At 34.6% G+C, this 27,227-nt stretch overlaps 1 protein-coding gene across 2 annotated transcripts in view; it reads left to right on the top strand.

Annotated features, from left to right (window-relative positions):
- Positions 1 to 27,227, top strand: part of LOC146994118 (uncharacterized) — a 67,177-nt gene that overhangs the window by 15,913 nt on the left and 24,037 nt on the right. The window contains exon 2 of one of the 2 annotated variants that reach the window (XM_085826860.1): positions 4,240 to 4,434. In XM_085826860.1, the coding sequence (XP_085682986.1) occupies positions 4,240 to 4,434 (195 nt within the window). Of the gene's footprint in view, positions 1 to 4,239; positions 4,435 to 10,403; positions 13,893 to 27,227 lie in introns of those variants that run through there. The other variant, XM_085826859.1, reaches the window with a different exon arrangement.

Raw genomic sequence — 27,227 nt, 5'->3', positions numbered from 1 at the left:
TTTACAATGTCTTTTAACAGATTGCTTTCCAGTACAAACAATTCTTGCTTAAATAGTTTTATAGCGTATTTGTCAACAGGATTTCAATTTATGTTTACAAATTCAATATTCAGGTTATTATATATTTAGATAACATTTGTAATCATTATAAATTAGATACATTTAATAATTAGATTTCTTCACAGTTGTTTATAAATGAATAAATTCTTCATTTCAAATACATTTATAAATAATTCAATGATGATTTATGTATTTTGTTAAAGGCAGATACATGCTTTTTGCAAGCACATGCATAAATACCCATACATATTTCTCATTTCTGGCATGTTTAAATCTTTAATTTCTGTGCATTCACTATATTTTATTTTTAATTAACCCAAATAAGTAAAACGTGTAAGCCCAAAGGAATTATTTTTCAGATATATAAAATTAAAATGAGGAACAGTAAAGCCTCTCCTCTAAAAAATTTTAAAAGGTACATGTTACAATAATATATGGATGTGAAAAAAATTTATTTTATTTAAAACATTTTGGCGTTTGGAACATAAAATAAAAGTAGCGAATTCTCTATCAAAGGTATTGAAAGACATATACAATTTTAAAGGTACCGTAAGGTATTTTTCATTCTTTATGCATAACATCTTTGCTAAAATTTATATTTTTGTAGTTCAACAGCTTAGAATTTTATAAAACAAATTCATAATCAAAATCGCTGTTAGTTATCGGAAAATAACCAAGATGTGATTTTTGCGTAAATGTCACTAAACTATACAAATAGCTATTATCTATCACTTTATGAATGTTTCTTTCATGTGAAAGTGTTCCTTTTTCTATTTGTATGGAACTGTCGTGTGTCGAAATACTATCAGAACACTGTTAAGCGAGCTTCTGAATGTAATCAAAGAACACCCGATCTGGTGACCGAAGCTTTGAAGCAGTGCTTCACTTTTAGTGCCCAGTTGGCCACTCCTTCCTTTCTTACCTCCATGGAAAGGACACTCACAAACAACTATGCTTTCCTGGATTTTAGACTCAGCTTATGGTAGCCAGGATACTGTCAAGATCGATCAGAAAGATAATTTTAATCGTAAATTTACTGTGATCTTTACAAAAGTAATAACATCCTCCAGCAGAAAAATCAAGTGATACTAAAACCATAAATTGAGCTCGTTTATAGCTCATAATTCTAGCATACTGTACATTGATCCTCGTGTAAGGTAATAACAGATTTTTGTCTCGCTTACTATCGCTACCATCAATCTTCGTCAAACCAGGTGATAACGTTTGATGCATGGATTGTTTAAAAAGTTTATCTGAACAAACTGCGAAACTTCTAAGACTTTGAAGACAATGTATTAAGCTTTTTGAAGAAGAAATATTTAAAAATTATTTGTGTTTAACTCGTTAATCGAACCACGGGTTTTAATTTGCAAGCTGAATGTGCTAACTACTAGCACACAGGAGAAATAACGTAAAACCTTAAAAACTGCACAAACAGAAAAGCGGGGACATTTCCGCATAAATGAAACATTCATTGCTTGAATGGGTAATAGCAATTTGTATAGTTTAGTGGCATTTTCACACAAATCACATCCTAATTTTCTTTCGATAACTTGCGATAGCGGTTTTGATTATGAATTTGTTTTAGAAAATTCTAAGCTACTGGACTACAAAAATATATATTTTAGCAAAATGTTTCTGTTATGTAATAAGGTGTTTTCGCTATCCATCCAGCATATCTTCGTGGTGTAACGGTAGCACACTCGATACGTATTCGAGAGATCCCAGTCCCGGCAAGGGCATTGTTGCACATTTTCATGTTTCCTGCTTTAAAAAAAAAAAAAAAAAACACTTAATTATTTTGCAGTGATGCTCGAACAAAAAGGGTGGTGGAAGATTATTCATTGCCACCAGGATTTGACAATTGGGTCCCGTAATTCACGGTCGCCATCTAAAAGAGGGAGTATATAAGGTATTTTCTTCCTCCTTCTAGCATGCCTTTGCGGTGTAACGGTAGCACACTTGGCGCGTATTCGAGAGGTCCAGGCAAGGGCATTACACATTTTTCACGTTTCCTTTTTCAAAAATAAACTAATGACTCTACAATGTGTTAAAAATGATAAATACCTTAAGGAAGCATTAAAATACCAAAATATCGCTCAAGTATGACAGTTTAAAACTCAATTTCCTTGTAATTAATGAATATAAGAGTGCAAATTTGTATACATCTTTCAATACCCTTGATTGTGTATTTGTTATTTTTATTTTATGTTCTAAATATCAAAATGTTTCAAATAATTCCTTTCAGAATGAAATGTCGTTTAAAAATGTAGTCTTTCACATACTTAGGACTCTGAAATATTGTATAAAAAGAAAATATACACATTTATACTTATATTTACGACGTAATTACGAAATATTTATTTCCAATCTTGTCAAAACTTATTGATCGTAATGGCAAGCCACCGAATGTTTTGGTCACGAAGAGGGGTGGGTCACTGCTTCAAAGTAGTGTAGCAGTGTATGGGAAAAACCAGTTCGGACTTGTCCGCTGTTTCTTATAGGGGACTTACTTCTAGTAGCGTCCACCCTAGCATGGTTTATGCTTCACGCATGCGCAATAGGCATATTTTCAGCATTGTAAACTTCGTCGCTTGGCCAAAGAAGATCTATGTGTGTTTGGCTTGGCAATGAATTCACAATTCAGTTTTCAGCGATGCGTAAGTGAAACTATTACTTTCTACCTCCATGTCAGGGTAGGAGAGGTAAGACATACTCGGATTTTCCTCCTTTCCGCTTACTTTTACCTGCACCTGTACATATAATGTTACATGTGAAAACAGAATGTTATACTATAAACTTCAGGTATAAGCTACTTGTTAAAGTGCTTTGTGAAGAAACTTTTCCCAGTCTCGAATAAACTAGCCAAAAAAGCTTTTCTATTCATTAAGCCAGTCTCATAACTAAAAGGTAAGCAAGCAAAATCTCTAACTTCTGGCCTCTTAAACAAAAGAGAATAAGAAAAAAAAAAAAAAAAAAAAAATCTGAATGGTGGAGGGTTTCAGATTTTAAATTACGTCCAAAGGGGCATTTTTTTTTAACGTTTTGTGTGTTATCTTTATTTATTAAATATCATATTCTTTGCACTTAAACCATAAAATTCAGTTCAATAAAAATGTCTTAAAATAATTTTAAAATTAGCATATCTTTAGAATTTCCGATACACAGTTCCGTGCACTGAAGATAAAAAGATCCCCCCCCCCCCCGTAGACTGTTGCCATTACTCGCGAGTTTGTTAATCAAAAATTCGTTAAAGTTTTACAAAATATGAAATCGATAATAAAACAAATTTCAAATTTGGTCTTCCTCATGCCCATATTCGTAGGAGGATTACGTCATTCAAAATTCGATGGCTCTATGTACCATTGTTTTATCACAATGTGAGAAATATACGTACATTCATGCATATTTTTCGTGATTTAATTTCTTTAAATATAATGTAGGACTCTAACATTTGGTGGCAACAGTTGAAAAGTGAAACGGATATTTATAGTGATTCAACGCAAAATCGCAAAACGAAAACAATAGTCCTTCAGGGACAAAGCCCCTTTGGACTAAAAATAATGCTTTGCATTACCTATCTTTGAAATACATTTTATCAGTTATTCTTATCTCATACAGGAAAAACTGTGCACATTTTAAAGAATTCTGACTTCCAAACTGTTTTCTTTTTCGAAGGAAAAAGCAATTTTTATTCACACGTACATTTCCAAGGTGCAGTGGGAAGTTAAGAAAGCAAAAGGTGATTACATGAGATTTAATTACAATGCAATCTGCGCTATTAAAAAATACTCTTTTCTCTATTTTCAAATTTTAATGATGGTGTACATGAGCAATGCTGATAGGTAATGTTACCAGACTGCTGACTATAATTAAAGGTATATTTTTTAATGTTGACTCAATTTATTATTTTTTTTACCTCTTTTGTTTCCATGAATAATTCACCTTTACAGTGAATACTGGTTATTACATTTATTAAGTTTTCTAATAAGTAATGAAAATTTGTAAACATTTTTTTATGCAGAAGAAAGCATGTAGAGATTCATATTGCTATATAATGCATTTTTCAATGAATATGCTTTTTTAAATTTTCACTGAAACTTGTATAACTTTACATTAATTTAAATGTTTTAACTTTATTTAATTATTTTTATTACATATTTTAAAATTTATTTTTAGCATTGGATGCCCATGTTACAAGGGGCACCGTTATTGATATAGCTGAAATGGAAGAAATTAAAGCAGTCCACATCGCAGTGAGGTCTTCAGAACGTGTATACGTCCAATTTTGTTTAAGTCTAGGTTTAGATTCTGTCAGCATGGACTCAGAAGGCCAGACTGCTTTGCACATAGCTTGCACAAAGGAGTCCTTGGGTAATATTAAAATTCCTATTCATATATTTGATTTCGCTGAATTATGAATTTAGTAAGTTCCAGTTAGAAACCAAATCTAATGTTATTTCTCATTAGATTTGAATTCTAACAGGAATTATTGCACATTACACTTGGTTTCTTACAGGAATTGTTTCATATTAGATCTGACTTCCATCTATGCAGTCAAAAGGATAAATACATCTACTGTTCTTGTCATAAAATATTGTTAGATCAAATCTAAATTTAAATGCTGAACATGTTTGAGTATTCTTTCACATTGTGCAGTGAAACTGAGCTGAATGCACTGAGATTTTACTGGGCATCTTAAGCACAGTATTTACTTTCGATTCCTCCCCTTTCAATCAATATTACTACTTAAAAATTGAAAGAGAAAAACGACGCAGTGTATGCAGTTTTTGAGAAAAGCAGCAGTGGCGGCTCATAGCTAAAATGAGTGGGGGTGCTGTTCCAAAAAAAAAATTAACATTTGTTTTAAAATTGTGTAAAAGGAAACTAACATGTATAAAAATAAAATTTATTTTGAAACTTCATGAAATCATACAAGGAAAAAATAAAACCTTTTTTAATTACGTTAACCTAAATTGTTACAGTTCAAACTTTATCTAGTCATATAAAATTGTAATCCATTCTTCTTATTTTAATTTGCGCGAAAAGATGAGAATAATTTTCTCCTTGATCTCTCGATCACAACTGAGGAAATTTTGCTTTATTGAAAGCAATACTAGGGTATTTAGTCTTCCTGAATTCCTAGTGCTTCTTAGAAAAGTTTTCATTCTTTTCAGTGTTGAAAAGCAGCGTTCTGCCTCTGATGTAGTCATGGGAACTCTCAAGAGAATTTTTATCAGTTTCATAATTTCACTAAGAACATCATCTAGATTATTTTTGAAAATAAATTTCAGTAGCTCAATTAATTTGCAGTATTCATGGATATCAGACCTACGATAGAATACTTTTAGTTCATTTTCAAGCTTTTCTTTGTCAGTCATTGGATATGTTTCAGTGGTCAGTACTATTTCTTCTACAGGATGTTCATTCCTAAAACTAGCAAAGCATTTCTTGTTAAACAATTTAGCAGGTGCTAAGTGTTTAGTGGAAGAATATTAGTGCATTATATCAGTACATAGTATAAAGTCACGTATTTCCTTAGCTTCTGCCATCAGTGTCTTTGAAAAATTCTCACAGTACTTTGAGTTTCTTAATTCTAAAATAGCAGTTTTGAAATTTGTTATATATTCATTAACTTTAAACACACTAATTTCTCTGGATTGCATTTAGTTGTATATTGTTTAAACATGAGGCATAATCTGAAAAAAAAGCTCTGATCATCACTTCAAATTATCATCATTTAGATATTTTAAAATTCCTGTTGCTTTTGCAATAGTTAGATCTGCATTTGATGTTGATTAAATTTCAGCAAGGTAATTTTTTTAAGGTTGCAAATTTTCATGAACTCTGTTTATGGTCCGTATGATGAAGGAATACTACACGCGCGGAGTAAAAAGAAATCAGATTTCCAATAACACGCCAGAATTTCGGCACTGCAAGAGCGACAGTGCTCTTCTCTCTCCCTTGGCTCGCGTACCTGCTTAGCCAAACACTACGTCACTGGAACTGTGAAACGCGCAGTTCCAAACAAAGACTTTCGTACCTTTTTCACATTCTGGGGATGGCTACTGACATTAAGCTTAAAGATTCTGTATTGTAAAAGTGAAAAGAAAGAATTAAAGACTAAAAGGGCTCACTATATTAAATATTAAAGATAATAATAGAATAGGGGGTGCTGCAGTTCCACAGTGCTTATTACGAGCTGCCACTGAAAAGCAGTAAAAGAATTTATCTGCTTGAAAAAACGTCTTTGAACAGTTGCGCTATTGCTATTACTGAATTGCTGTTTTTTCGGGAGTTCGGTTCTACTCATTTTGGCATATTCGACACTCTTCTCCTGTAAACGTTGTCCTTTACAAATCCCCAAAGGAAGAAGTCCATATATCAGGTGATCTGGGTGGCCAAGGAATTGCACCTCCTCGCCCAATCCATCTTCCTGTAAAATGGTTATTCAAAGAACTACTAATGATGGTACCCCAATGAGGTGGTGCACCATCTTGTTGCAAAAAGACATGTGGCTGAAGTTCTTCTAGTTGTGGAAATACGAAGTTTTCCAACATGTCTAAGTATACGACTGATGAGACCGTCTTTTCTGCAAAAAAGAAAAGTCCAGTGACTCGGTCGTGCCTTAGTCCACACCACACATTAACCTTTGGGGAATCCCTTTGTGCCTCACAGTATTCATGGGGGTTTTCAGATCCCCATATGCACACATTATGGCGATTAACAATGCCAGAAACAAAAGAAAGAAAAATGCAATTAATAAGCAGACGGTATTTAGAAAAGTACAGATATTTAGACTGGAAAATGAAATTATCTGAAATTAACCACATGCGCAGATGATATTTACAAAAGTAAAGATATTCAAACCTGAAAAGGAAAATATATAAGTTATTCCATCAATACATGCCATAAGTTTGTTTATATCTTCATTATTTTATAAGTTATTAAACATCAAAATGGGTCCAGAACTTTATACACACCTTGTATTTTAGGAACCGTCTGAATCTGCCCACTGTTTTAAAATCCATAGCATATAATTTTAACCAGTGGCTGGAAATGTTCTGTAGAGAGAAAAGACAGTGAGCTAAAATTCAACTTTTATTATTGTTTTTCTTTTTTGAGAGAAATACATTCATTCGTTTCGTGTATAAAGCTCTGTTATATACCGGTCTTTACGAATGCCTCCTGGATATATCATTTGTGTTGCTTCAGATGGCCAAACATTTATAACTTTTATGCATTCGTCAGGTTTAACCAAAGTTCATTGGCCATTTAGCCGTTTTTTCACTGAGAACATTGCCGAGGGTGTACCAAGGGGCGACCAAATTATACCTGCGAGAACGAGAAAGCCTCGTGCTGGTTTTGATGAAGACGTCTCGGAAGGGTCCAAGGGTCTCTCATCGATCTTCTCCATCAAACCTCTTCAGAGGACTTCTCGTGCTAATAGTATTTTAAGTGCCTCCATGTCGAAAATATACTTACAAACACCTAAACCTTCTCCAGAACTCGAATCCATGTCCAATTATTATTTTATTTTGAAGAAATTTTGTTTTTGTAAAAAGAAAATACTTATTTTGATAGGTAAATTGAGATTCACACGAAAAAATAAATAATGATTTTTAAATTGTTAGTTAAGTTATTTTGAAGCAAGAAACGTGAAAAATGAGCAATGTCCTCACCGAGACCGTGACCTTTGAGAAACAAGACCGTCCAGTTCTCTCGTGACATCACGATGAGGAGTGTGAAGAAACCTCTCTTCTGCATTCCAAGTGAGTGAACCACAGCGTGCTAATTTATCAGTAAAAGCTAATTTTATGTTATTCTAATGCAAAGTAAATAGGAGATTATTAAATAAATGATACTATCTTAACATTTATTATATATCATGTTTTAAGACTTCAGATATCTGAGCTTATTTTTCTTAATGCTTGATAAAAATTTTCACCTGGATGATCAGTAATTATTTATATTAGTCTCATTTTATTTTCCATAGTTTGGATAAACTTTAAAACACGTGAAAATGTTAAGCTTTGGAACTGCAAACAAAACATTACATATTATTTTTCATTCATATGTGAACATGAAAAATATGAATAAAAAGAGTAAGACAGGAAATAACTTTTACTTACAGACTTTTTTAAATAATGTATAATTTTCTTCAGTATGGCGATAAAATAAAAGAACTAGCATTTTCGGTTATTTCTTTATTTTTTTTTAAATTTAGTGTAGAAGATCTTTTACGAGGGCAATCCCCCCAAAAAGGTCTCCTATTTTTTGGGGACGTAGAGAAAGTTTTAATATGGTTGTTGGCAACACTGTTGTGAGTGGTGACTTCTCCGCTACCACAAGCACGCAGGTGCTTCTCTCGGATGCTCAGTCTTGGCTTGGCAGCCATTCGAAATGGAGCTCTCGATAAACGTTACCACCAAGTGCGAAGTGCGCGCAGTTATTCGCTTTTTTAACGCAAAAGGCGTTAAACCGGTTGAAATTCACCGCCTATTGACGGAAGTGTGTGGACAGTTGTCATGGATGTCGAAAACGTTCGCAAATTGTGTATAGAGTTTACAGCCGGTCGTACTGAAATTCATGACGAAGAAAGGAGCGGGAGTTGAGAAACTCATGCGTAAAGGTCGGAGGATCACTCTGGATGCTCTCTGCGTTTTGGTTCCTGAGGTTTCCAGAAGCACCATCCACACCTTTAACAGAAAAGTTGCAATATCGGAAGGTGTGTGCAAGATGGCTGCCGTGTATGCTGACAGAAGACCACAAACGGCAACGGGTTGATTCTTCCCGCGAATTTCTTCGCCGCTATGGTTCTGCTCCGATGATGAGGTGAAAGATGAGGTTCAACGCTTCCTGAAGGGCATGGCTGCAAGCTGGTATGACATGGGCATTGTAAAACTGCCACAGCGTCTACAAAAATGCATCGACCGAAATGGCGATTATGTTGAAAAATAAAGCATTCTTCAATCTTTAAAGTGATGTAGCAATTATAAAAATAAACGGTTCTTTTTATATCTAAAAATATAGGAGACCTTTTTTTTGGGATTGCCCTCGTATAATAAACTAAATATTAAAAAGGAATATTTCATCATTTATTTATCGATATATATACATTAAAATTAATTTTTAATGATAATTTTTTATGTCAACATTGTTTTAAATTGTCAAATGGGGTTATGTAAATAACTCTGTTATTATTAAACTTGCAGTGATCCAGAGCAGAATAAAAACCAAAGATCTATTTTTAAACTGTCACAGAAAATCATTTTACTTTAATTTTGCCAGCTGTCTTTATTAAATAATTTTTTAATTGCGATATGAGTTCTTACTATTCTATATTACTCTCTAGCGAAATCTTGATATGTTCACGTTAGAGTTTATGAATACAATATAATAGTTAATTTCGTAGCTCTCTAGATCAAAAGTTCTGCCTGTAACTATTAGTGAGTTTTGATTCTTATGTTTTGGCACTTATTTGTATCCTTGAGGAATGGTAAAGGGGAAAAATAATAATTCTCTGAAAATTTAATAGCCATAACATTTTGAAAGGAACACACTGCAGAATTATGCTTTAAATTTAAAAATATGCGAGGTAGTTAGCCGAGGTTCCCTTATCTCGTTACCGAAGTGCACGTGGTAGAGCCTATATCTTATCAGGAAATTGCAATGATAGGTATAGGATACCGGACGTTCCTTGCGAAAGCACTTCATTCTCCCAGTATAATCTTTTTTAATTGCTTATTCTACTGTATCCATTTAAAATATCATATACTCTATAGCTCTTCAAAAATTTAGCATTTTGCTAATGTATGAAGTTTAATTTTAAAAACGTAACAGCAAAATTTTAGGAAAAAAAAAAATCTAAGCTTTATCTGCAACTGGTGTAACAATATTGTTTTCAAATTTTGGTTATATATTTTTAAAAATATAATATTAATTACAAGTTTCACAATAATTTTGAAAATATGACTAAAAAAGTTTAAAAAAAGGGAATAATGTGAAACAAACAAATTTTAATTTTTAAATGAGAAACATTATTACTTTTAAATCGTTAAAAATATAATGACAAAAGTAAAACTGAAATAAATTAGATATTACAAATCATTTAATGCTATATGATTAATATATAATCATACTGCACAGGGTTTCAGCAGTACATGAAACAAAATTTGCTATACATTAAATAATCCTGTAGTATTTTTGACTTAATTAATTTATTGTTTACTTTTACATTTTACAATAGTTATTGTTTACTTTTTTTTATATTTTACACTAGTTTTTCAGTAGAAATCATTTTGGCTTAAAAAACAGACATATTAAACGTATCGAATATTTAATCCATTTAAGTTTTCTTTAAATATCAATAAAGTCATAGTAATGAAAGTTCACCCTGCTGGTTTTAGTCAGAATGAAATCCTTCCGTTTTATTGCACGTATCCACTTTCACATCTGCATCAACAGGAAAAGCGAAAATATTTATTGTAATTTCAATTACATCGTGGCACTGAACACATGTAAGACATTATATTGTTTCTAGAACAAGCACAGATTGCAAAAAAACTCAAATTTAAAGTGTCCAACTACGAGAAAAGCACGGTGTATATCAAGATTTTACGTCAATAATTGCAGTTCAACCACTTCTTTCGTAGCAATGGCGACTAACAATAACCTTTGACCCAACGCTGCCCTTAAACCCAAAGAAGGGGTGCACTGTCTGTACTGACGTCACGCACTGTACGTCACTGAGCTGTAGAGCCTTGTTCTCGAAGGCCACGTAGAGACTCGAACCTGGACCTCTCGAAAATGCGTCTAATGTGCTACAGTTACACCACGAAGGCATGCGGAAAGGAGGGAAAAAATACCTTATAGTGGAAGGATAATTTAATGATTTTTATATTTTCACTGATTTTAATAAATTATTAAATATTTTTCCCCCAGAATGAAACTTAATTAACTGAAAAATTCAATTTAAATTTTTTTTTGTTTGTTTTTACTATACAGCATAATGGTTCCGAAAATTACTCATTTTTTATATTTTCTTTATGCAAGTTTAATAAATATAATTTTTTGTAAACGATAAATGAAAGTAAAAGACGTGTGCCAGTTTTTCAGATTGCTGCGGAAATGGACAGTGTTAAGGCCCGTTTCCACTAATGCGTACGAACGCGTTGCGTCAATTGAAGACACGCCTACAGCATCTGTACAAGCGTTTCCACTGCCGCGTATCCGTAGATTATTTTTATTTTTCACTGCTAGGTGTCACTGTAATATTTTGGCGTCAAATAACCAGTTTGCGAGTTACGACGCTGAACATCTGAATTTTTCCTGCTTAAGCGAGTATGGATCCTGACGTACAACGCAGAAAAGTTTTATTTACTAAATTCCATGTTATTGGAAATTTTTATTTCTGCTTATGAACTGCGAAATAAAGTACGCTAGCACTTTTTAGATAAGTAAGGTTATAAAGCATATTGTGAACATCACTAATTGCATAGAAGCTGAAGAAAATTTTAAAAAATTTTTGCGTTTCTAGAATATGCGTTAAATATTAATGAAATAATATATATATATTATTAAAACTAAAATGTACTGTTACTGAAAAAATAAATAAATAAAATAAAAAAGTTAAACAAATTAAAAAATAGGGTTAGAGTTGACTTTAAGGTACCCCCTTGTATTATCGCAAAGTTGTTGTTTTGTTTATCGCCAAGTTGTTGTATCATTTATGATAACCTGAGTAGTTGAATGTTATGGAAACCCTATTATGAACGTAATCATTTGCATTATTCTGGGAAATTTTGAATCATGGGAAGTTTTGCAAGGGCTTTTGTGGTGTGTGTTGTTTAGAAGGTATATTGCTTGTTTCATTGTTTAGACAGCGCAATGGCTGAATGTAGTAGGATTAATTTGAAGTTTCTGTACGATTTGGAATGAAAGGGGAAAAGTGCTTTCACTGGTGTGTAAATGAAGGTTTACTCATTTACACACCAGTCACTTAGTACACTACACACCAGTCAGTAGCCATACTCCGGATCCACATAGTATATTTATTATTCTTATTTTTGTGAATTTCTGTGGTGATGCCGATATATGGATTGTAGTTCAGATAATTTTAGGAAGTTTTTGGATGCTGTTAAGGAATTTTGTGTGCCACAGACTGGTGAAAGTGCAGAATCGCCCACTGCTTGGCACGTTTTTCAAAATCGGCACACTCTCGTGTCTTGTCTGCTGGATTTGCAACCCCTTCAGAAGACACTACGCAAGGCGCGACATTTACAATGGCAAACAGTTAAAATAAAAGTTGAAGCAAAATTTTGAAAACTGAAAAATCCTTTAAAAACAGCTTAATAATTTTAAAAAACAAACATGGTTAAGAAAACATAGTAACCTTCAAAAACTTAAAATCGTTACAAAACACTGAATAATTAAAATACATTCACATATAAAAAGTGCAGAATAACCCACTGCTTGACGCGTTTTTAAGAATTGCACAAACTCTGTATCCATGTACACATCGATCTATTTTCACTTAAAAAAACATCCTAGAACTGCACAAAAATGACATTGCGCACTGTCTTGACTTTACCCATGTACACATCGACATATTTTCACTTAAAGAAACATCCCAGAATTACCCAAAAAAGGCATTGCGCACTGTCTTGATTTTATCCATGTACACATCAACCTATTTTCACTTAAAAAGTAAAAGAAAATTGACAAGAATCCAATTCTTCTTACTCTTGTAAAAAGCGCCAAACAAATAAGTGGGAAATTTTTAAAACTGCAAATCCTTTCAAAAAGAAAAAAACCTAATAACTTAAATCATTTCAAAAACATAGTAAATTTAAAGAACATAAAATCCTTACAAACCCTGAAAAATTAATACTTTCACTTTCAAAAAATTTTAAAATATGAAAATCCAGTCCTTACAAAAACATAATTTTAAAAACTAAAAATCGTTACAAAATACTGAAAAATAAAAATACTTTCACTTACCTGAAAAGGGGTAATCCACTCCGCTCAGCCGAAGAACAAAAGGTAACGAATTCTCGAAATGTTCTCGAATTATTTAGCAATCAAAACTTCTAAATTTTAAGCACGCACGAAAATCCTACGAATTTCGCTCTCACAAGAAATTCTCAATTCAAAATACATACTGGGCATGCCCGAAAATGCGTTGAAATTCGCCTTCTAGAACGGCAAAATCGATTTGGATACCATTTGGTGCATTTATTGTTGGAAAATATAGCTTATTTAAAACCTTTTACTGCATCATCTCTCCTCCTTGAAACGTTTATTTAGTTTAGTTCTTATTTTAATGTAATATAGTAGTTACTTCTACTTCTTTTTCTTGCTGCCACTGTTTGCATTGAGAATGGACTGTTTCAACTTAATTGAGATGCAAAAACGAAACGTGATGTTACGTCATCTGAAAAGCCGATAGCTGATTGGTTGCTGTGAGATGACGTCATTCATATTTCTGCTATAAGTATCTCGCGTCGCTCTGCTCAACCCCTTCATTCTCGTCATGGACGAAGAAAGCGATGGTCGTAAGAGCTCAGAGCTCCTGCACGACAACGATAACACGAATACGGCGCCACCAGCTGGTATTTCTACCGCTGCCTCTCCTCAACTACAGATTAATACTGACATGGATACTACTGCTCCTCCACCTGCTTCTGCTTCAGCCATGGAACTATCGAAAAGTGCCATACAAATCTATGCACTGAAAAATCGTCACACGGACTTGCTATTCGACATCCAGAGACTTCAGCGTTCTGATAATCCCTCCAAGGACCTGATGATCAAACAGATGACTGACAAGGGTGAGAGAATTTTATTTTCACTTCACACTTTATGTACTAACCTCGGAGTTAACTTATTTACCCTCCCTGCCACAGAAGACGAATTCTTTAAAGAATGTCAGTCCAAATCTTCAAAACCAAATATTTCGGAACCCATCACTCCAAATTCTCCTAAAACCACCCCTACTGAAAACCCTAAAATCACACCTGAAACTCCAAAATCTGATAATAAGAAACTTACTCGCCCTACTGATGCTGAAGGGTTTGTCATACCACCTAAACACTTAATAGCTAAAAAATCCCAAACCAAACATATTTCTACTGAAAATAATAATAACATAGCTACTACAAACTCTTTCAATGTTATCCAAACAAATACTGACAATACAGAACATACTACTCAGCAGCCGGCAGACACCCAAAAACCAAAAGTACAGGCACCTCCACCAATTTTTATCAAGCCTCGTGCTGATTGGTACTTTCTTCTAAACCAACTTAAACGTCACGCACCGACAGTCCAATCAAAACAGGATATTGACTTTCTCAAACTTAACACTTTAAATGAAACAGATTACTGGACTGTCGTTAGATTTTTAACTGACAATAACATAGAATTTAAATCACACACACTTAAATCAGACAGACCACTTAAAATAGTTATTAGGGGATTACCCTCAAACACACCACTCAGTGTTGTGCAGACTGCGGTGGAAGTTCTCGGTTTCAAAATCCATAAAATTTCACAGCTCAAAAGATGGAAAACCAAGATGCTGATGCCCTTGTTCTGCCTACAGATATACAATAGCCTGAAAGCAACTGAAATTTACAACATCACGGAACTACTGGGAACCGAAGCTGCTATGGAGCATTTCAAAGGTCAGAAAGGCCCTTCACAGTGCTGGCGCTGTCAAGGGTTCTTTCACTTGTCCGAAGTGTGCACGCTCCCAAGAAGCTGTGTGAAATGTGTTGGTCCACATCAAGCCAAAGACTGCCCGAAACCATTTGAAGAACCAAACAAATGCGCTCGGAAATCATGCGGCTAACTGGCGTTCCTGCCCAAGATTCCCGGGTTCAAAAAATAGATCAAATCCGAAACTGAGCACCAAGCCCAGCCTGACTGCTGAAAAAACCAACGCAAACAATATTAATCTCAAAAACAACATCCAATTTCCAACACTGTCGGCTGCACCCACACCCAGTGCAAATAATATTCGCCCTGGAGTTTCTTTCTCCGCTGCCCTTACGGGTATGCAACGGACTGCACCCCAAATTATTCCAAATTTATCGGTCCCTTTAGGAGCTAATTCGACGCTAAATTGCACCGAAATCCTTTTGGCAATTATTCAAATTTCAAACCAGCCTGGTATTAACCAGAGCAGACTTCTTTTGGCATTCAAAAACGCCTTACCGCAGCTCAGAGTGGCTCCATCTGGTGCTGACGCGGCATACTACATCTTTGAGAGTTATATTACTCTCCAATTCTCTGATATCCCCAGTCAGTAAAATTCAGTACTTTGAAAGGATTGAAAAACTTAAAACTATGCACCTGGAATGCAAATGGCATCCTATCCAAATTCCATGAGTTTAGAGACTATGTAGAAGAGTAGGATTTTGATATTATTTTTGTCCAAGAGACCAAACTCCAGCCAGGGAGAGCTCCCAAGCTTGCAAACTATGCATTATACAAAAATGACAGACAAGCTTCTAATACTCGTGATGTTTATCCTGGTGGCACTTGTGTCTATATTAAAAATTCAATACCTCACAAAAGAATTGACACTCCGAGTATGAGTAAACTCGAGGCAACAATCATCGAAAGTTTCATTCAAAATTCGCCCTCCCTAGTAATGATCTCTGCCTATCTCCCACCAGGTGGAAATTTGCCTGTGGTAGATTTTAACAAATTGCTCACTTTATCCAATAATCTAATCATAGCTGGTGATTTAAATTGTCACCATCAGCATTGGCGTTGTCACAGATCAAATCCTGCTGGTCGTGGCCTTCTAATGGGCTCAGTGCGCCCAAATTAAAATTATTGCGCCGGATTTCCCCACTAGATATGGTTCACGGGGTGCCCCTTCATTCATTGATTTGGCACTCTTTCGAAATATCCCTTTTGGATACCACGTGACTGTTGAAAATTGTTTATCTTCAGATCACAACCCCGTGATCATAGACCTTAACTGTACTATTTTTAATCAAAATTCTCCGGCACTCGTCTCTACAAACTGGGACAATTTTTGTTTCAAACTTAAAAGTAAAAATTTGCCCTCCCTTGAAATTAAATCCAGCCATGATATAGACTCGGCAGTTGATCAATTAACGGCCATCTTAACGGATACTTATAAAGAAGTATCAAAACCCACCCTTAGACCCAATTTTCGTAAATTACCACAAGAAATTAAACTCAAAATTAAAGAAAAGAATAAAGTACGGAGACTCTGGCAAAGATATAGGAATCCTGGCTTAAAAATTCAACTCCGTACTCTCCAAAATGAGGTCAAGGCATCATGTGACCATTTCTTCCAATCACAATACACAAATTACATTCAGTCCTTAACGACCAATGATAAAAGTCTTTGGCGCGCATCTGCCCGCCTACGCAAACACAAATCTCACATTCCGTCCTTAGCTACGGACGCAGTGGTGGCTCACACAGATGCTGAGAAATCCGAACTAATTGCGGATTCTCTTCAAACACAATTTACACCACATAATGAAGGAATTTTTGCGAATAACGCAAATTCTGTCCCACAAGATGTTGAACGCTTTCTTTCCTCTCCTTTTGTGAGAGAAATTCAGTACACTTCCATGAGTGAGGTAAATGAATATATTACCAAGCTCAAACCCAAAAAAGCCCCTGGTATGGACTCTATTTCTAATCGTATAATTAAAAATTTACCAACCAGTTATCTATTTTTCCTAGTAATGCTAATTAATTTTATGATACAGCATTGCTATTTTCCTCAAAGCTGGAAACAAACACTCATCGTGCCTATTCCAAAACCAGGCCAAAGCCTCTCAAATCCTCAAAATTATAGACCTATCAGCCTCCTATCTTCGTTATCAAAGATATACGAATTTGTGTTACTTAAATGCCTGAATGATTTTCTCCGAAATCACAACGTTCTAATTGATGAACAATTTGGATTTCGAGCAAAACACTGCCCTACGCACCAGCTGCTGAGGACAGTGGAGTTCATTCACGAAGGGTTTCGTAACAATATGCTTACTGGCGCTTTATTTCTTGACATAGCCAAAGCATTTGATAGGACTTGGCATATAGGAATTATTATCAAGCTCATACGACTTGACGTTTCGGCCCATTTAATTCACATAATTAACTCGTACCTCAGTAATAGATCTTTTTCTGTACGAGTTAATTCTTTCATTTCGGCACCCCGTCCTATACTAAGCAGCGTCCCCCAAGGGTCACTTTCAGGCCCAATTTTGTTCAACATTTTCATAAATGACATACCAAAATCACGTAGTATCACTCTTACACTTTATGCAGATGATACGGCCATCCTAGCCCAACACAAATGCCTTGAAAACTTGGTCCAAATCATTCAGAGATATCTCTCCAGCCTTGAGCACTGGCTCATCACTTGGAAAATAAAAATTAATGTTGCTAAATGTGCTGCTATGATCTTCAAACGTAGCCCCCTCCCGTTAATATTAAGTTCCATTAATATTAAGTTCTTTGATGACTATGTTTCCCTGGTCAAACTCTTACAAGTACCTAGGAGTTGTACTTGATTCAAAATTACTTTGGCACCTTCACATTGAAAATGTTCTCAACAAAGCGAAAGGTGCTAGAGCCCAACTTTACCCCTTATTAGCTCGAAAGAGCCATCTGTCAATTAAAAACAAAATTCTTCTCTATACATCAATTATAAGACCTGTCTTTATGTATGCATGTTGTACAATCGGGGGTACTGCTGCAAAAACTCATGTGAAAAAACTTCAATCTTTTCAAAGTAAAACATTATGTATGGCCCTAAATGCAGCCTGGTACATCCGTACAGATGTGATTCATTCGGACCTTAACATTAAACCTGTTGATTATCTTATCAAAAAACTTAGTCAAAATTTATTCCTTAAAATTGAACAGATTGATAATCGAGCACTTCAACAGATGCCAGCATACGATCCTGCTATTCGCAGCTCACAGAAGAGACCGAGAGCCGTGATTGGCTGAGAGTTCGACATCTACCCGCCATCCAAAAAGGCTAGACACGCCCTCTCAATACCAGTTCCAGCCCCCGCGCCATGAAGGAAGGACGTCTCTTCAGCGAGCTGCCATATAATTGCTTTTTCCATCATCAATACCTGCAATCAAGATCTTCAATCTTGATCTTGAACAGTTATCAATCTGTTCGCATAGAATCACATCTCCCGCAGATTTTAAAATCTGCCTATGAATATTTTCATCGCGTTCCCTTTTTATTATTTGCACTATCCTACACATGCCACATGCCAATGAGCCTCTTAATTGTAAACTCTTTCCTATCCGCTTTTTGCTTTAGTGTTTGTATTGTGTATTAAAAAATTATAAAATATAAAAGTACAAAAAAATTATTAAAACCTAAAAACTTATAAAAAAAATTATGATATTTAAGTTTTTATTTTCTTATCCCTATCCCTAAACTTTCTCGAGCCTGTGGCTCCCTCTATTGAGCATCAAGTAAATCACTTATGCCAAATTTTTCCTATTTCTGCTCACTTTTAGTAATTCTGATGTGGAGGTACATGGTTTTGAACCATAGGCACTCCAAAAATTGCAAATCATTGGCATCATTGGCTCAACCCCTTCTAGTTCCTGCTTTCCTGGCACTTGAGTGAGCGGTTTCCAGCCCCTTCAGAAGGATGCATGCAGTCCGGTGAATGAAGTGCCTGTCCGCGAGATGATTGTTCCGGAAAAAGTTCCTTGGTTCATATCCATAAAATGATTGTTCCAGAATAAAGTTCCTTGGTTCCAGAGGCTACCATATGAGTGACTGCTGTGGGCGGCATCCATGTTCTTCAGTGAAGGCGGAATTTAAAACACGTGAGCGGCGATTCCTCGTGCAAACGGAGTTAGGCCGGTTTTAAGTGCTTTCAAGAACTTCATTTAAATTTTCAGGTGTTTTTCTTGACCATTGATTATGGACTTATTGAATGTGTAGCCAGCTTCATTTTTAGGCCGCATAATTACTGTTTAGGTCATTTTTGTTTGTATTGAATGCCAGTGTTTTGGAGACCAGGTAAAAATATTATTTGATGGATGATGGTTATATTATATTTTTCCTAAGACTCTGATATTGTTGAAATTTATTTTCTGTGTTTTTATTATTTATTATATTGTTAATAAATTGATTAAGTTCAAAATTTTTTATTGTCTTCAATGTCTGCACAACATATCTCAGGGAGCTTTTATTGCTACTACTGCTGAATGTTTAATTTTTTTCAAACTTTAAACTTTGCTTTAGCATCATTTATCAATCTCGTAAAAAGCGCCAAACACAAAGCTCCAAATAAGCGGGCGATTCTGCACTTTAGCCAAATACATAACGGGGTTTTTCCTTTTTTGTGTTATTTTATTGTTTGGTTTAAAATGCAGTTTATTAAGATTATGCATTTTTTGTTTGCCTCTACTGTAGAAATGTGTGCTCCTTTGACTTTTTAAGTGAAAATATATCAATGTGTACATGAACAAACTCAAGGGAGTGCGTAAAGCATAGTTTGTGCAATTCTTTGATGTTTTTTTATGTGAAAATAGGTCGATGTGTTCATGGATAAAGTCAAAGGTATGCTTCAAATTCGTATTATATAATTTTCAAAATTTTTTGCGGGGAAAATTTAAATAAATGAGATCATAAATAAAACATTATATTTAACTCATATAATAATAGAAATAAGTTATAAAACACGAATATAGATCAAATTTGAACAAGAAGCTAAGAAAGTTGCAGACAGGGTGGAAAAAGTGCATGGGATTCGAACTCACGAATCCAAAAGTTAAGTGTTGTTACCGATCAGCCTTTACCACTAAGCTAGCATCACACGGGAACGATATGAATATTTTGGCTTATATACATCATCAAGTAAATCAATTTTTAAAACTAAATTCTTTGGTCCTATTTCAGTGTGCTATCGTCTAAAAAATTCACCAGAGTTTGTTCTTCAGCTTCTAGTACATTTCTTACAAAAAATATTATCTTTTAAAGTGGCGTTCCGGTTGAAGTTAAACGGGCTGCTAAAAATATATTCCATGTGCTTACAAATATATGTTAGACAGAAATGTATATTTATAAATAGAGAAATACAAATTTAACATAGTCTTTAATGCAGCGGAATATTTAAAAGGCTATCAAATTTAATTTATAATTAATGTTTTTAGCTTTTACCTGTTTCAAAAGAAAAAATAACAAATCTTTTAATTAGACACAATAACACGCCGAATAAATACTAATTCAGAAGTGAAACAACAAAAATCAGCGTTATACCTACAAAAATTTTTCACAGGACTAGCTTCGATGATTTTACCGAACCATCATCTTCAGCTGCAAAATCGCAAATGAACAAGATAGGAAATAATGATTAGATAAGATAAGAAAGCCTGGACAAGAATAAGCAAGTAGCGCCATCTGTTGGCGAAACCAGAACTAAAACATAATTTCTCTAAAAGCCGAAGGCAAATTTGGATTGGAATTAGGATCGTTAACTAGAACAGAAAGATTTTTATGAATGTGAAATGCCTCTAGAAAATCCAGTTCTCCAATGGAAGATGTTTTTTGAATAATTTTGGCAGCAGAAAAATTGAAAGTGTGATTTTCGGACCAACAATGTTGAGCAACAGAAGACTTCTGTGTTTCCTTTTTTCTAACATATGCCTCATGTTCTTTGACGCGAAATTTTAAGGCTCTCTTAGTTTGGCCAATGTAAATTAAACCACACTGGCAAGGAATCCTATAAATACCCCAGGAATTCATATCCGGAATGGGGTCCTTGAGTATAGAAGTTGGAATTTTATTGATGGGAGAATAAACAACCCGAAAGTTAAATTTCTGCAAAATATGTGCAACTTTATAGCTAATTGATGGAAAGAAGGGAATGACAACAGAATTTTTATAATCTCCTAAAACAAGAGTGTGCCTTTTAGTGTGTTGAGATGAGAATTTTTTAACTGCTTGATTAATAATGTTGGGTGAAAAGCCCCTGTCAATAGCTATTGCTTTTAAATAATTTAGTTCTTCAGCAAGGGCTAGTTTGGAGGAGCAAACTTGAAGAGCACGGAAAACATAGGAATAAAATGAAGCTAACTTTTGTTTAGTCGGATGACATGATTTAAAGTGTGGTGGAAGGCAACCCGATGAAGGTTTACGGTAAACTGTAGTACTGAAGTTGGATGTGTTACGTGTGACCAGAATGTCGAGAAACGGAAGAGAATTGCAAGTCTCAAGTTCAAAAGTGAACTGAATAGCAGGATCAATAGAATTCATTGTTGAAAGAACTTTATTTAAATCATCTTTATTACCTTCAAACAAGGTAAAAGTATCGTCTACGTAGCGGAACCATGCCGGGAAGTTTAAAGTTTCAAACAATTTTGATTCATTATAATGCATGTAGATATCAGCCAGGATGGGACTGAGGGGGGCTGGCTAATCCCTCAGTTTGCTTGTAATATTTATTTTGGAAAACAAAATGTGTTTGTTTTAAACAGAGTTGAGTGAGAGAAATTAGCTCATCAATTTCGATGCAAGAGAAATGAAATTCGCGAAGTCTGGTTTCTAGACATCTTAATGCACCCTCCACTGGGACATTGGTGAATAATGATTTTACATCAAAAGAAACCATGAGTAAATTACTAGGAGAAATGTTTTTAACCTTTTTTACAAACTTTATTGAATTTTTTATGGTGTAAATGTTATTGTCTAATAGAGTGGAAAATCTAGAAACTAAATATTTAGCTAAAGGATACGAGGCAGTACCTAAATTTGATACAATAGGGCGGAAAGGAATACCACTTTTATGAATTTTGGGAAGAGCATATAATCTGGCACAATTCGCAACAGATGGGATAAGCGAATGTTTTGATTTTCTGCATTGTTTATCATGCCTTCATCCGTTAATCGTTTCACTAAATTACGCCTGAAACGGCAAAAATTCCTGAATCATCTTGACTTTTTACTTAAATGTAAATGTAAAAAATTGATCCCCATTTTTATTCAAATCAAATCTAATCAAAAACCTTCGAGTCGCGTTTGAAGAATTCTGTTAAATTGCAAGCTTGCCTTACTTCGGTCCGTGATAAGGGATACACGTCAACAATTGTCCAAAATTGAACATGAACTCTATAAGCTTCATCTGGAACTCGCTAAATCATATCCAAAATTCACTGCCCTTGAACAAATGTCTTGGTCTAGAACGGAGAATGCAGTTAACCGTCATAAAAACACCCTTGCAGTTAAATTCGAAAAACTTCTTTTACAGTCTTCCAGTTCAAGTAGTTCAAAAAATCTTCCCATTGTAAACATCAAGCCAATAGTTAATATTTCTAATGTTAGTCTTTCAGAAGAACAAGAGAGAATTCTAAAATATAATTTTAACTTCTCACAAACCTGTAAACCCTCGATTCCAAAGATTTTGGCTCCTATCGAAAAAGCTTTCAAGTTCAGTAAAGTTTCAGATTCACAGAAAGAAATGATTAGGCGTCTTATCGCTCATAATGTGAAATTCAATAATAAACCTTTGAAACCAAATCTAACTGCGAGAGAAAGAGCTACAATGCGCGAAATTCATTCTAACCCGGATATTATCATTTCAAAGGCCGACAAAGGTAGCCAGATAGTCGTCATGGATAAGAACACTTACATCGATGGTGTCACTAAACTCTTAAACGAAGGACCATATAATCCGATCCCTAAAGATCCTTCACCTTCGGACTTATCCAAAATAAAAACTGCGATCAAATCTTCGCAAATAATTTCAAGCAACTTAAAACATTCGCTTATCCCATCTGTTGCGAATTGTGCCAGATTATATGCTCTTCCCAAAATTCATAAAAGTGGTATTCCTTTCCGCCCTATTGTATCAAATTTAGGTACTGCCTCGTATCCTTTAGCTAAATATTTAGTTTCTAGATTTTCCACTCTATTAGACAATAACATTTACACCATAAAAAATTCAATAGAGTTTGTAAAAAAGGTTAAAAACATTTCTCCTAGTAATTTACTCATGGTTTCTTTTGATGTAAAATCATTATTCACCAATGTCCCAGTGGAGGGTGCATTAAGATGTCTAGAAACCAGACTTCGCGAATTTCATTTCTCTTGCATCGTAATTGATGAGCTAATTTCTCTCACTCAACTCTGTTTGAAACAAACACATTTTGTTTTCCAAAATAAATATTACAAGCAAACTGAGGGATTAGCCATGGGAAGCCCCCTCAGTCCCATCCTGGCTGATATCTACATGCATTATTATGAAGCAAAATTGTTTGAAACTTTAAACTTCCCGGCATGGTTCCGCTGCGTAGACGATACTTTTACCCTGTTTGAAGGTAATAAAGATGATTTAAATAGAGTTCTTTCAACAATGAATTCTATTGATCCTGCTATTCAGTTCACTTTTGAACTTGAGACTTGCAATTCTCTTCCGTTTCTCGACATTCTGGTCACACGTAACACATCCAACTTCAGTACTACAGTTTACCGTAAACCTTCATCGGTTTGCCTTCCACCACACTTTAAATCATGTCATCCGACTAAACAAAAGTTAGCTTCATTTTATTCCTATGTTTTCCGTGCTCTTCAAGTTTGCTCCTCCAAACTAGCCCTTGATGAAGAACTAAGTTATTTAAAAGCAATAGCTATTGACAGGGGCTTTCCACCCAACATTATTAATCAAGCAGTTAAAAAATTCTCATCTCAACACACTAAAAGGCACACTCTTGTTTTAGGAGATTATAAAAATTCTGTTGTCATTCCCTTCTTTCCATCAATTAGCTATAAAGTTGCACATATTTTGCAGAAATTTAACTTTCGGGTTGTTTATTCTCCCATCAATAAAATTCTGAGTTCCATACTCAAGGACCCCATTCCGGATATGAATTCCTGGGGTATTTATAGGATTCCTTGCCAGTGTGGTTTAATTTACATTGGCCAAACTAAGAGAACCTTAAAATTTCGCGTCAAGGAACACGAGGCATATGTTAGAAAAAAGGAAACACAGAAGTCTTCTGTTGCTCAACATTTTTGGTCCGAAAACCACACTTTCAGTTTTTCTGCTGCCAAAATTATTCAAAAAACATCTTCCATTGGAGAACTGGATTTTCTAGAGGCATTTCACATTCATAAAAATCTTTCTGTTCTAGTTAACGATCCTAATTCCAATCCAAATTTGCCTTCGGCTTTTAGAGAAATTATGTTTTAGTTCTGGTTTCGCCAACAGATGGCGCCACTTGCTTATTCTTGTCCAGGCTTTCTTATCTTATCTAATCATTATTTCCTATCTTGTTCATTTGCGGTTTTGCAGCTGAAGATGATGGTTCGGTAAAACCATCGAAACTAGTCCTGTGAAAAATTTTTGTAGGTATAACGCTGATTTTTGTTGTTTCACTTCTGAATTAAATCTTTTAATATCTGATTTGCTATAGTAGTTTGATATAGTCAGGCATTCATTTTCATTAAAGGTAAATGTGTATGCAGAACTAGGAAATAATTTTCAGGACAAATTTTGCTATTTCATGGACTTGGAATTATAATTTTTGTGCCTGATTTTCTTGAACTGAATTTCTTGAACGCCTGATTTTATCTGCAAACAAGTACTATAGTTGCAGTTTTCTTATTTTTCTTATCTTTTTACTTCCTTGTATGAAGTAAAAAAGGAAGTATTGTAATCGTGAAAAGTTTCAGGCAGCATATTTCAACGAAAATATCCATTTTGACCGCTATCGAATGCAATTTAACGATGTTTTTGCGTGATATCCGTACGTAACAGAATAAAATACTCTTTTCCTTCAAAAAAATTATAAAACTGCTTTAAAATTAATTCTGAAGAGAATTTTTCGCGGCGTCTGTACGAACGTATGTACGTACGTACATAACTCAAAAACGAGTAGCCTCCGAACGTGTAAATTTTGTATATAGGACTGTTATAACATGTAGATGTGCACCTCGTATATGTTTGTAAATTGTACATTTTTTGCTTTAAAAATGATTGTATTATGTTGTTTTTATGCCTTTAATAAATCTGTATGCAATATTTTTAGAATTATCAACAATTTTAACCCATTTTTGCCGAAGGTTTAAAAATTGGAATTTTTGCATGAAATTTCTATATGTTAAGTAAAAAAATATAATAAACAATGATTTGAAGAAGAATTTTTTTTATTTTAATTAGTTTACAAGTTATATGGTGTTCCAAAAATGGAACACTAGGCAAAACCATTGCTATAACGTTACAATGTATAAAATCATGGGTTTCCTCAAAAAATGTGGTTATTCCCATTATTCGGTATGGTAATTGGAAGAACACTTAACATGTAAAGCCATTTTCCACATTGAAAAGTGGTGTTTTTATGACATTGAGCACAGCGAGTTTACTTTCCTTGCTTTACGATCCTATGATTTATGCCATCATAGCGTGAATCAATGTTTCGCTTCTGAGAGGGTTTTCCTTTCCTGCCAGGTTCTGCAGGATGACCATGAGTCTCAAGATAATGGCATGCTACATGACGACGGAATTCTAAAAGATCCATTGGTTTTGCATCATAAGTTTTGTGTAATTGCCAAGCATTTTGTAAGGCCAATTCGAAACAGAACAAAAATGGACTTGATTACCATTTCTTTCCACGAATTAATGCTCTATATTTGTCAATGTTTTCGTCTGCTCTATCCACACCTTCCATAAATTAGTTATATACTTTTATCATGTTTGGCTGCTGAACTTGGATTTTTCTTTTTTTTGTTCTTGTGAATAACGATTTACAAGACACAGTGGATTTACACCAGCACCAGATGATGCAACAGTCACAACACTGTTGTCATGCCATCTACAGACAATATTGCCTTTGCCATCAACTCGATAACTGAATGAGCCTCTTTCCATTTTCTTTAGGGCAACATCCGATTGCAATGGTGGTTTATCAATACGACCTTTTCTAACTGTGGCCTATTGCCTGATGACCCATTGAACCAAGTTTATCAAGCAGGGCAATACTTTTTAAAAAATTATCAAAAACAAAATGATATTGCCCAGGGTGCTCCTCTGTTAGTGCATCCGTAAACCATAAGACAACAGAAGCACCAACATCATACTCCTTATATTTGTTTGCCAGATTTTTACCTTGATAGGGTTCGAACCAACAATTGTAACCTAGACGAGTTGCCGCACATCAAAACTTGTATCCAAAACGAATAGGCTTTCCTCTTATAAATTGTTTGCATCCATGTCGACCAAAGTAAGGAACCATGGATTCATCAATGCTGAAATGTGTTTCATTTGGAACAAACTTCATGCACAGCTCATTTAGTTGTTTATAAGAGGTCGTAATTTAGCAAACTTGTCAAGTGGGTCTAAATTTGCATTGTCTGCAGCATGGAGATTTGAAAATATTGTTTCAAAGCAGTCACGTCTCATGGCAATACTAACAAGGGCTTTTTGTGAATCGGTTCTTTGTTCCCAGAATATGCGCCATCTAGGAAGAGACATATCCACTCAGAAATATAATCTCCAGGAAACATTTCAATTCAGAGTTTGTCAAGCTTAGGTTTACACCCTTAGTTGAAGCATATAAATTTGAGTATGTTACAATGAGTTCCATGACATCGTCATTACCAATTACCAAAGTAAGAACGATGTCATGACATGACATCGTTCTTACTTTGGTAATTGGTAACTGAGTAATTCTTCCTGATATGGGTTACACATTTAGATCTGCTTTTTCCCATTTTCGTACAAATTTTTCGAGCTTTTTCTTCTTTGTTAGAGGTGATTGCTGCAAAGTAGAAGAAGTGAATGGAACCCCTTCTGCAGGAGAATCAAATTTAGTTAAATATGAAGGATCATCTGGTTCAGAGTCAGCATCAAAAGAACCATCCCGAACAAGATAAGCAGGTGCGCGCAGCAAAGAACCAGGCAGATTATTTATTGTTCCCCTATCTTCCTCACCGGAGTCCTCATCAGAAACAGACGCTGTAGCATTTTCAGGTGGTTCTATGATTATGGCACTTGCTTCTATGTTGTCACACGTCTCTAAAAGATCAGTTAACTCATGTAAGGCTATTTCGGACATCTTGTGTCTTGGAAAATTATTTTTAATTATTAAATTATTTTTATTATTTCAACTAAAAAAATATGAAGAGAAAATAT

This window comes from Stegodyphus dumicola, chromosome 11 (genome assembly GCF_044657685.1).
Source record: "Stegodyphus dumicola isolate Sdum_Otavi_A_Nest chromosome 11, ASM4465768v1".
In the NCBI taxonomy this organism is placed as follows: Eukaryota; Metazoa; Arthropoda; class Arachnida; order Araneae; family Eresidae; genus Stegodyphus; species Stegodyphus dumicola.
The sequence above is the reverse complement of the archived record's forward strand: the minus strand, read 5'-3'. Positions and strand labels throughout refer to the sequence as shown.